General features: G+C 46.6%; 1 protein-coding gene across 3 annotated transcripts in view; it reads left to right on the top strand.

The window, feature by feature from the left end:
* Positions 1–3,774: 3,774 nt before the first annotated feature.
* The window catches only part of LOC123392103 (signal-regulatory protein beta-1-like), a 39,521-nt gene continuing 32,597 nt past the window's right edge, over positions 3,775–10,698 (top strand). For 2 of the 3 annotated variants that reach the window (XM_045080186.1, XM_045080145.1), the window contains exons 1-3: positions 3,775–3,937; positions 7,406–7,762; positions 10,129–10,449. In XM_045080186.1, the coding sequence (XP_044936121.1) occupies positions 3,868–3,937; positions 7,406–7,762; positions 10,129–10,449 (748 nt within the window). In that variant the 5' untranslated portion in view covers positions 3,775–3,867. The remainder of the gene's footprint in view (positions 3,938–7,405; positions 7,763–10,128; positions 10,450–10,698) is intronic. The other variant, XM_045080085.1, reaches the window with a different exon arrangement.

Below are 10,698 nucleotides of genomic sequence, written 5' to 3'. Positions count from 1 at the left end.
CCCATAGGCATTATTTACTGACTTCCCATTCTGGATGATGGAAATACAATGCTCTGTTACTATGGAAACCACACCACATGTACATATTTCTACCCCACCCCCTTAACATTTTAATTTTAGATAATGTCATAGTCAGTTATCATTATACATTGCTTTTATAATGCCATTATAATGGCAATGACATTGTGTTTTATACTCAATCCATTTTTCCTTCAAGATTTTATTTAAATTAAAGTTAGTTTACATATAGTGTAGTGTTAGTTTCAGGGGTAGAATTTAGTGATTCATCAGTAACATATGACACCCAGTGCTTGTTACATCAAGTGTCTCAACCTTGTAACATTCCCAGCTTTTGTGTGTGTTGATCTGCTCATGTTTATTTTGGGTAACCATCACCATATTTAGGATACAGAGCAATTCCATGACCGCAGAGCTTATCCTTGTGCTAGCCTCTCTTAGTGAGAGCCAGCCCACCACCCAATCCTCTGGCCCATGCCAGTCTATTCTCTATAACTTTGAGAATGTTGTGGAAGTGGAGTCCCACAGTATGGACATTTTGAAAGTGATTTTTTTCACTCCACATAATACCTTTGGAATTTCACAAGTTGTGCACACGTATATAAGTTATTCCTTTTTATTGCTATATAGTATTTCCTGATAGGAACCACACAATTCATTCAACCATTCACTTATCACTGGGCATTTTGCATGATTCCAATTTTTTTCCATTATGAAAAAAGCTGCTCTAAACATTTATACAGAGACTGTGTAAAGCTATGGTCTTCATTTTGGTCAGATGAATGCCTGGGAGAGTGATCTCTGGCACATAAAACCCACTTCCTCTCTGGAAAGAGGAAGAATGATGCTTATTGTTGGAAGCAAGCATACACAACTTCTTTTTTAAAAAGATTTTATTTCTTTTTAAAGTAATCTCTACACCAAACTTGGGACCCAAACTCACAACCCCATGATCAAGAGTTGCTCACTTCACCAACTGAGCCAACCACATACCCTCAGCAAATACAACTTCTGAAGTCCACACTGCACTGTGCATTTAGGCTAAGTTTACTATTCCATCAATAAAGATTAGAATAGGGAGTCATTTCTGGAGCCGACCTCATTTGATCCCCAAATTTCTTAGGCCCTGATTAATCCATTTCTTTTTTCAGCTCAGTAGCTATTAGTGGAAGCTGGTGCAGAATGAGGCCACAAGCCAACCACCCCCAGGTGTCCAGAGCTCAGGAAATGGGATACAGCCACCAATTGCAGATCCTTCTTGGCCTGGGACTCCCAAGTGGAGAATCACCATGAAGACCTCAAGATGGGAGGAGGGGCCCAGTACAGAAAGAAGAGGCTCCAGGCAGGCAGGAAGCATCATTTCTGCTGGGCCTGTCCACTCTCTCTGAAACATAAAAAGAATTTCTTCCAAATTTTTTCTTGTGATTAAATTCCAGTTTCAAAGCAATGTGGTCTGGGAAATTGCAGGGAATAATCTCAGTCTCTTGGTATTGGTTGAGACCTAATTTGTGACTCAGAATCTGGTCTGTCCTGGAGAAAGTTCCATGTGCACTTGAGAAGCATGAGTATTCTGTTGTTTTAGGGTGGAATGTTCTGTATGTATCTATGAAGTCCATCTAGTTCAGTGTGTCATTCAAAACTCTGTTTCTTTGCTGACTTTCTGCTTAGATGGATCTGTCTATTGCTGAAAGTGGAGTGTAGAGGTCTCCTATTATTGATGTTTTATTATCAATATGTCTCTCTATTTTGGTTAAGAGTTGCCTTTTATAGTTGATTGCTCCCGTGTTGGGAGCATAGATATTTACAATTGTTAGATCCCCTTGTTGGATAGACCCTTTAAGAATGATATAGTGTCCTTCTGTATCTCTAACTACGGTCTTTAGCTTAAAATCTAATGGATGAAACCTCAATGTGAGACAGGAATCCGTCAAAATCCTAGAGGAGAGCATAGGCAGTAACCTCTTCAACATCAGCCACAGCAACTTTTTTCAAGACACGTCTCCAAAGGCAAGGGAAAACAAGCAAAAATAAACTTCTAGGACTTCACCAAGATAAAAGTTTCTGCACAGCAAAGGAACAGTCAATAACATAAAAAAAGAAAGAAAGAAAGAAAAAATAAAAGAAAGAGACAACCCATGAAATGGGAGAAGATATTTGGCAATCACACTACAAATAAAGGGCTGGTATCCAAGATCTATAAAGAACTTCTCCATGAGAGACTATGGACTCTGAAAAACAATCTGAGGGGTTTGAAGGGGCAGGGGGTGGGAGGTTGGGGGAACCAGGTGGTGGGTATTAGAGAGGGCACGGATTGCATGGAGCACTGGGTGCAGTGCAAAAACAATGAATACTGTTACACTGAAAAGAAATAAGATATAAATAAAAAAAGAACTTCTCAAACTCAATTCTCAATGAACAAATCATCACATCAAAAAATGGGCAGAAGACATGAACAGACACTCTCCAAAGAAGACATACAAATGTGTAATAAACATATGAAAACATGTTCATCATCATCAGCCATCAGGGAGGTTCAAATCAAAACTGTATTGAGATACCAGCTTAAACCAGTTAAAATGGCAAAAACTGACAAGACAAGAAACAACAAATGCTGGAGCGGCTGTGGAAAAAGGGAAACCCTCTTAACTGTTGGTGGGAATACAAGTTGGTACAGCCACTGTAGAAGACAGTGCAGAGGTCCCTCAAAATTAGAAAATAGAGCTACTCTATGGCCCAGCAATTGCTCTACTGAGCATTTAGCTCAAAAATACAAAAGTAGTGAAAAGGAGGGCCACATGCACCCCATGTTCATAGCAGCAATGTCCACAATAGCCAAACTGTGGAATGAGCTGAGATGTCCTTCAACAGATGAATGTTTAAAGAAGATATGGTTCTTTACAATGGTACAATGGAATATTACTCAACTGTCAGAAAGGATGAATACCCAACTTTTGTATCAACGTGGACAGGAGTGGAGGAGGTTATGCTTAATGAAATAAGTCAGAAAAAGTCAACTATCATTTGGTTTCCCTTATTTGTGGAACATAAGGAATAGCATGGAAGACATTAGGAAAAGGAAGGGAGGGTGCCTGGGTGGCTCAGTGGGTTAAAGCCTCTGCCTTCAGGTCAGGTCATGATCCCAGGGCCCTGGGATCGAGTTCCACATTGGGCTGTCTGCTTCCTCCTCTCTCACTGCCTTCCTGCTTGTGATCTGTCTCTCTGTCAAATAAATAAATAAAATTTAAGAAAAAAGGAGAAGGAAGGGAAAAATAAAGGTGGGGGGAATCAGAGCAGGAAACCAACAATGAGAGACTATAGATGCCGGGAAACAAACAGAGGGTTTTAGAGGGAAGGGGAGTGAGGGGAAGAGTGAGCCCAGTGATGGGTATTAAGGAGGGCACAGATTGCATGGGGCACTGGGTGGTATACACAAACGATGAATCATGGAACACTACATCAAAAACTAATGATGTACTGTATGGTAACTAACATAACATGATAAGAATTAAAACACACACACACACACACAAAACCCCCCAAAACACAAGAAGAATGAATACTCTTATGCTGAAAATAAATAAATAAATAAATAAATAGATTCAAATAAAGAAAACACACACACACAACCCAAAATGGAAGAAGAGGTCCCTAACACCATGTGAGGCCTCTCTGCCTGACGTCTGTTTCACAATCCAGAAGCAAATTGCTGCCTCACAGCTGTGTGACTGCATTATAGATGCTTCCTTCCTCTTCCATCACCAGAGGGGTGGGCTGTTCCTCCCCACAGAACAGAGGCCCCATCACCCCAGCACACACATTTGCAGAGAGCGGGATCCTCAGGCCTCCACCATGTGGGCCCCTGCCTCCAGACCCTGCCCTTCTCCTCATCTCCTGCTGGTTCTGCTGTTGGGACTCACAGGTGAGCATTGCTTTGAGGGAGACTCCCCTTTCCCTGCCTCCTTAACCACTCCCTGTCCCTGGGCATTTAGGGCCTCCACGTAAACACAGGTGTGCTACCCACACCCTCCACAGAAAGCCAAGGACTGAGTCTCATCTGAGCTTGAAATCAGGAATCCGAGCATTTCCTCTGGGGATCCATCATTTATAGCTGGTTACCACTGGCATCCAAAGAATCAATGCTTCAATGGGTAACAATGACAGCTTTGTGTATGTTCATTGATCTAATCCTCACAACATCCGTGCCTGATAGCTATGACTGTACTCCTGATTGCAGATAGGGAGGCAGAGAGAGTAACCAGACCAGAGTCACCTACTTAAGTCCCTGGAGCAGCTCAGGTTCATGTCCAGCCCACTCAGCTCCACAGTTCATCTTGTTAACCAGGTTATGCTGCCTAGATCCTCAGTGGAGGCCAAGTGCAGAAACATCAGAAACACAGAGAGGCAAACAGTAGAAGAGCCATTACGTATCACACGCAGAGGACTTCAGAATTCCACTCACAAACTCTTGTTAATGACGTGCTGCATGTTTCCTAGGAGCCAAATTATTACTGAATTTTAACATGTACTATAATTTCACTTAATGCTCAAAAAAATCTCTATACTAGCATGCTGGGCCACATTGTACATATACAGGGAACGCACTTACCTCTGTGTGTGTGTGCACGTGCGTGCATGCATAGGAATGGGCATAGGGAGGGGTACACACATGCATGTGCACACACATGGGATTTTGGAAAACACTTTGCTTTTTCTCCTCATAATGCAGCCAGTCTACGTGAAATGCACAAGAGAACGATGTTTGGATCTTTTTCTCTGAGCTACTCACCCACTTCTTTAATTCTCTAAACCTACCTCTCACCCCTCACCAAGCTCTTAAATTAAAAACGAACTTCTCTCTTGGTAAAATGAGTAGAACCTTGTGCATTGCTACCTTGGAAATGCCTCCATGCTGGATTCAAGTGGGTGAGGAAAGAAGGGTCAAAAATTCAGGGATTCTTGCCTGTGTGATCTGCATCTGCAATTATATCCACTTTCATATCCCAATCCCAATTATCTGGTGTCCACTGATGCCTCCGTGCCTCAGGAAATCCTCATGAGTGATAACTTTCCAAATTCCTGAGCACTAACCATGTGCCACACACACACCTGGAAATGTCTATGTCCATTATGTCATGTAATCTTTGTATCCAAGGTAGACATTCTTGTCACCCCTACCTTGCAGATAAGAAAAGAAGGCACAGAAAGGGCCAAGGCCACTGAGTATAAGTGGGAAGGTAGGATTGGAACCTAGGCAGTCTGATTCTAGATCTCACAGGTCTAACCATTGCTCTTTTCAAACCCTATGACCCTAGGTCGATCCCATGAGATTTCTGCAGATCTTCCAATCAGTGTGGGGAAGGGGGTGGTGTGGTAAGGAATATTTGTGGTTTGCTTCCCTCAAGTGCTTCTGTATTCTGAGTTCTGGATATATGCAAGTGTTTGTTTCCTCCACGTCATCTATGTGGAAAACTCGGCTTCTGATATAATGTCCTGAGAAACTCTCCACTGAAAATAGACTTCATGGTCTCCAAAAGGGGTCTCATTGGGCAATTCACACATTATACAAATATTAACTATATACCTACTAGGCGACAAGAACAGTTATATTAACATAGGGCATGTTGATGAATAAAAGACACAAAATAGTTGACCTTTTAGAAGTTGTATCATAGTGGAGGAAAGGACAGGAAACAATAGACGCAATAGATCAGTAAATAACAGAGGTACAGAGAGTGATGAACGTTACGGAAAAAACATGACAGTGCAGCTGGATACGACAATGGGAGAACTGCCAGGGGTGGGATATATTTAAACAGGTAGCGTGGAGCAAAGATAGTAAGAAGGCGATGGAGTGAGCCATGTGATTTTCTGGGGGGAGAGCCTCCTTGAACAGCATTGGGAACAGCATGAGAGCAGAATCCTCTGCTCTGTTCAAAGATTCAGGCTTTTTTTTTTTTTAATAAATTAATTTATTTATTTTAAAAAAAAGTATTCATTATTTTTTCACCATACCCAGTGCTCCATGCCATCCGTGCCCTCCATAATACCCACCACCCGGTACCCCAACCTCCCACCCCCCCGCCACTTCAAACCCCTCAGATTGTTTTTCAGAGTCCATAGCCTCTCATGGTTCATCTCCCCTTCCAATTTCTCCCAACTCCAGTCTCCTCTCTAACAAACACCCCTTGGATTCAGGCTTTTATTCTGAATGAAATGGTAGCTATTGCAAGGTTTTGAAGACAGAAGTGACACGATCTGACACGAGTTTCATTCTAGCATTTGGTTGAGAATGGAGGACCACAGGACAGAGAGAGAAGCAGCTAGAGCCCTCAAGAGCTTAGAGCTTCCATGTGAACAAGGTAAACTGGTTTGCAGCAAGACAGCAGCCAGGAGAGGAAGAGGAAGAGGTCAGCCTGTGGGTGCCTGCAGTAGGGGAGTCTTTAGCCACTAGCATAGGAATTGAGGTGGGGAAAAAAAGGCACCCAAGGGTCAGGACCATAAGCATCCAGGAAAATAAAGGTGCCTCCGCTGAGATGTGCAAGGATATGTGGGGAACTGAGTTCAGTTTAGGACATGTTAGCTGTGAGAGGTTTACTTCTAGCTAAGAAAAAGTTCGAACGGTGTTTGGACATACATAGCATAGCTGAGAGGCAAGGTGTGGGCAAAAATAGAAATAGGAGGAATATAGATACACAAGTGGTAGGTATTTCACCTTTCCTTGGCTCCTCAAGACCACCTGATCCTCTTCCCTCTCCCCTCCCATTTTCCCTCCACGTCTCCCTCCATGGTGCATTCCTGTTTCGTTCCATTTTCCTCCTAGCAGTTCAGCTTCCTGACCCCAGTCTTCTCCAGACCTAGAAATCAAAGTACATGATGTTCTTGGCACGCACAGGACGTGCCTGTAATAGCTCGTGCCCTCCTTAGGAGGCATGTTTGGTTGCAAGTACCGCTAAGTGCATGGGTTTTACCAGCTCACACTCTGCAACGGTGAACCACAAATTTCCTCCCTGAGGAGTAGCTAAGAAATGGAAAAGAACACTGGGTGTGTGTGTGAGGCACCAGCAGCCTGCTTCTATGATTTCTGTCCCTGCCTGGTTTTGAGGACTCTTCATGTAAGAAGAAAAGGGTTACTGTTTCTCGATGTCTCCAGAGATGAGCTAGTCACCAAGGCAGGAAATCCACCTGCAAAGTCAAACCTGCTCTATGCCACATCACTGAGCCTCTCTGTGTCTTTGTTTTCTCCATTGTGATGGGGTCTCCAGTTACAGGCTCGGGGAAAGGTTGCTCCCGGTGTGCACTCAGTCATGGAGCTGTTGTGCATAAACACATGAGGAGAAGTACAGGATCACAGCAGGATGAGGAGACGACTGCTCTGTTTTCCCTCCAGGTGTGGCCGGTGAGGTGGGGCTGCAGGTGATCCAGCCTGACAAGTCAGTGTCTGTCGCAGCCGGACGGACAGCCACTCTGCGCTGCACCCTGACCTCCCTGATCCCCACAGGGCCTGTTCAGTGGTTCAGGGGGACAGGGCCAGGCCGGGAGTTAATCTTCAGTTTCAAAGGAGGCCACTTTCCCCGAGTAACAAATGCTTCAGACCCCACAAGGAGAAACAACATGGACTTTTCCATCCGCATCAGTAACATCACCCCAGCAGACACCGGAACCTACTACTGTGTGAAGTTCCTTAAAGGGACCCCTGATGATGTGGAGTTTAAGTCTGGACCAGGCACCCAGGTCACTGTGAGTGGTGAGTACGGCCTGGGCCTTCTTGTCCCTTGGTTGTGACAACAAGACAATAAGAATGCCCTCCATTGTCTGACAAACAGCTAAGAATCAGGCGTTGTGGTAGATGTCCCTGAATTCAGCCGCTGCCATGAATCAGGGGAAGGAGAGGCCTGGAGAGGTCCTGATGCTTGCTCAACGCCCCTGATAAATGGTGGGAAAGTCTAGAACCCCAGTCCGTGGATCCATAATTCTTGCCTTTTTCAATCCTTACCAGCTCTCTGGATCCAGGGATGAGGGACTTACACTCTGAGTGATTTGGCCCATCACATGACCCAGTCTTACTCCTGCCTCCAGAGAGTGTCCCTGCCATGTGGCTGACTCTTCTCTAACTCAACACTTACTGTGTTACTACTTTGTGCAGTCTCTTGTGTGCCTGCAGGGGAAACAGGGAACAAAACAGGCAAGGGCTCCTTTCTCATGAAGCTCACATTCCCTTCCCTTCCTGTGGACGAATGCACCCAGGGCAGGGAGGTGGGACATGTCTCTCTTTCAACGTAGAAGAATCACAGTGAGAAGGGGTATAAACTCACTGTTTATGCTGAGAGCCCAGGATGGAGAAGATGCCAGAGGCTGCCACTTGTGGCGGGTCTATCCAAAAAGCATCATGTAATTCAGGGACTGACTTCCATAAGAACACTGAGTCTCCCCTCAGCTCCTGGACATAGGCATCGGGTGGTTTTATCCTGATTGTGCAGGTGTTACAGGAGTTCCCAGTTGTACATTCCTTGCCTGGGCACCAGAACTAGTAGGTGGCTCCAGCACTGGGCAGATCTGTTCCTCCTGGGAGAGCTCTCCTTCCTCTTCCCCAAGCTACCCACACAGGGTTGCCCTGGTTGAGAATGGATGAAGCTGGAGGGACCATCTCAGCCCATTTACAGATGACACCGAGGCTCAGAAGACCCGGCCTGAGGAGGGAAGTGAGCCACAGCCTGACTCACAGCCCTGCTCTCTGCACACTCTCCACACCGGCCAAAGTGGGTGAAAGTGCCCACCCTCTCCTTGAAACTCTTGTAAATCTTGTATGGTTCTCTTTGTCAGCAGTAAACATTAAGAAAACATGGGAAGAGGTGGGCTAGCTTTGAACCCCCAGATCAGACAGGTATGCAAACATCTGGTGAAGTGTCGAGCCTGTTCCTGGAGGACACGGCTTCTCACGAGTAACAGGATCCAGAGTCTTTCCACTGTTGTGTGGTGTTGCTCCTTCACTGAGCAGCCTGGGACACCGGCCTGGACAGAGCAGAAGGGACCCGCAATCCCAGCAACACTGGGCACCCCATTCCTGGTTCTGCCCACTAAGGATGACTGAGGCACATCTTGGAGGGTGTTCGGCTCCATGAGCGAGAGTTCACATTCTAGACTCAGCTGTCAGGACCCGACATCTTCCCTCTGTTGTTGTCGAGTCAACATGTCTGGACACCCGGAGGGAGCCCTCTCCATAACTGTTTTCAGTGAGAATGTCTGATGGAAAAGGAGGGTGGCTGTCACTTTCGGGCTGGAGAAGGTGGGACATTTATTCTGTTGTGGATGAAACAGCTGGAGGCCACAGGAAGTCCCCCCGGTAAAGAGCAGTCCCATTGTAACTGGACCAAAGGAGCTTGGCTCCTAGGTGAGAGAGAGACAGAGACCACCCTGGGGGAGTTTCCTCACAACGTTGTCTTTATTTTACAGGTAAAGGATCACAGGGAATAATTTCCAAAGCCATGATGCTGATGAATATTCAGAGGGGGATTTTAGCACTATAATGAGACTGAGGTTACTGTCAGCCACTTTCTGATTCATCTGCTCTTTTCCATCTGCATTTCCAGTGATAAGCAGAACTAGTTGCATTCCCTTACTTGCCCCTTCCTGCAATCCCGGTAAGGAGAAGTGCCTCTTGTCCCATGTCACAGAAGAGGAGCCTCGCCGTGCCACAGCCCCATTGTGGTCAGCTGGCCAGCCCAGTTCTGGCCTCTTTAGGGGTCCCTGTTCACTGTACAGTCTGTTGCATATCTTCTCTGACCTCAGTGACGTTTGCAGAGAGGCAGCTAGGAACGGTTGATGCCAACAGTCAGACCCATCAGAAACGTCTTTCCTGTGCCCAGATTGGTGGGAAGTCACCTGGCAGAGAAGTGAGGGGGGGATTTGAACTCAAGCCTAGAACTGCATCTGGGCCCTACCCCTGAGTCAGAGTTCAGCTCTGGAACTTCAGGGCCTCCTCTGTGCAAGGAGGAGAAGACACCGCCCTCCGCACACTCTCAGAAGGGTGGCAGGTTCTCCACAGCGCCCTACAGGTTCCTGAGCACTGAGGACCACAGTCATGCTCACTGTTCACAAATGTTTCTCTTGTAGCCAAACCCTCTCTCCCCGTGGTGTCCGGCCCCACGGCCAGGGCCTCGCCGGAGCAGACAGTGAACTTCACCTGCAAGTCCCGCGGCTTCTCCCCCAGAAACATCACCCTGAGATGGTTCAGAAACGGGAATGAGCTGGCAGCCTCCCAGACCAGCGTGGACCCAGAGGGAAACAGAATATCCTACAGCATCTCCAGCACAACCAGACTGGTGCTGGCCCCGGGGGATGTTCGCTCCCAGGTCATCTGTGAGGTGACCCACGTGACCCTGCAGGGGGTTCCTCCTCTTCGTGGGACTGCCAACATGTCTGAGGTCCTCAGAGGTAGATGTCACTCCCCGCCAGCCCCAGCCCAGGTCCGGCCCCCAGGTCTCTGAGCCTGTCCCTCCCCCACTCCCTGCCCCAGGCCCTCTGTTCCCTGGAGTCTGACCCCTGGCAGACCCTCCAGGTCACCTGCACCTAGATGTGCCGTCACCTCCTACTGTTTCCATGGCTGCTACGGGGGTGAACACCTACCATGTACCAAGCACTGCGCTTGGTAGTTTCTCTTACTTTACCGTAGCAATTCCAATT

The sequence above is a fragment of the Mustela putorius genome, unplaced genomic scaffold (assembly GCF_011764305.1).
Source record: "Mustela putorius furo isolate JIRA1106 unplaced genomic scaffold, ASM1176430v1.1 tig00000054_pilon_pilon_pilon, whole genome shotgun sequence".
NCBI lineage: Eukaryota > Metazoa > Chordata > Mammalia > Carnivora > Mustelidae > Mustela > Mustela putorius.
The sequence above is the reverse complement of the archived record's forward strand: the minus strand, read 5'-3'. Positions and strand labels throughout refer to the sequence as shown.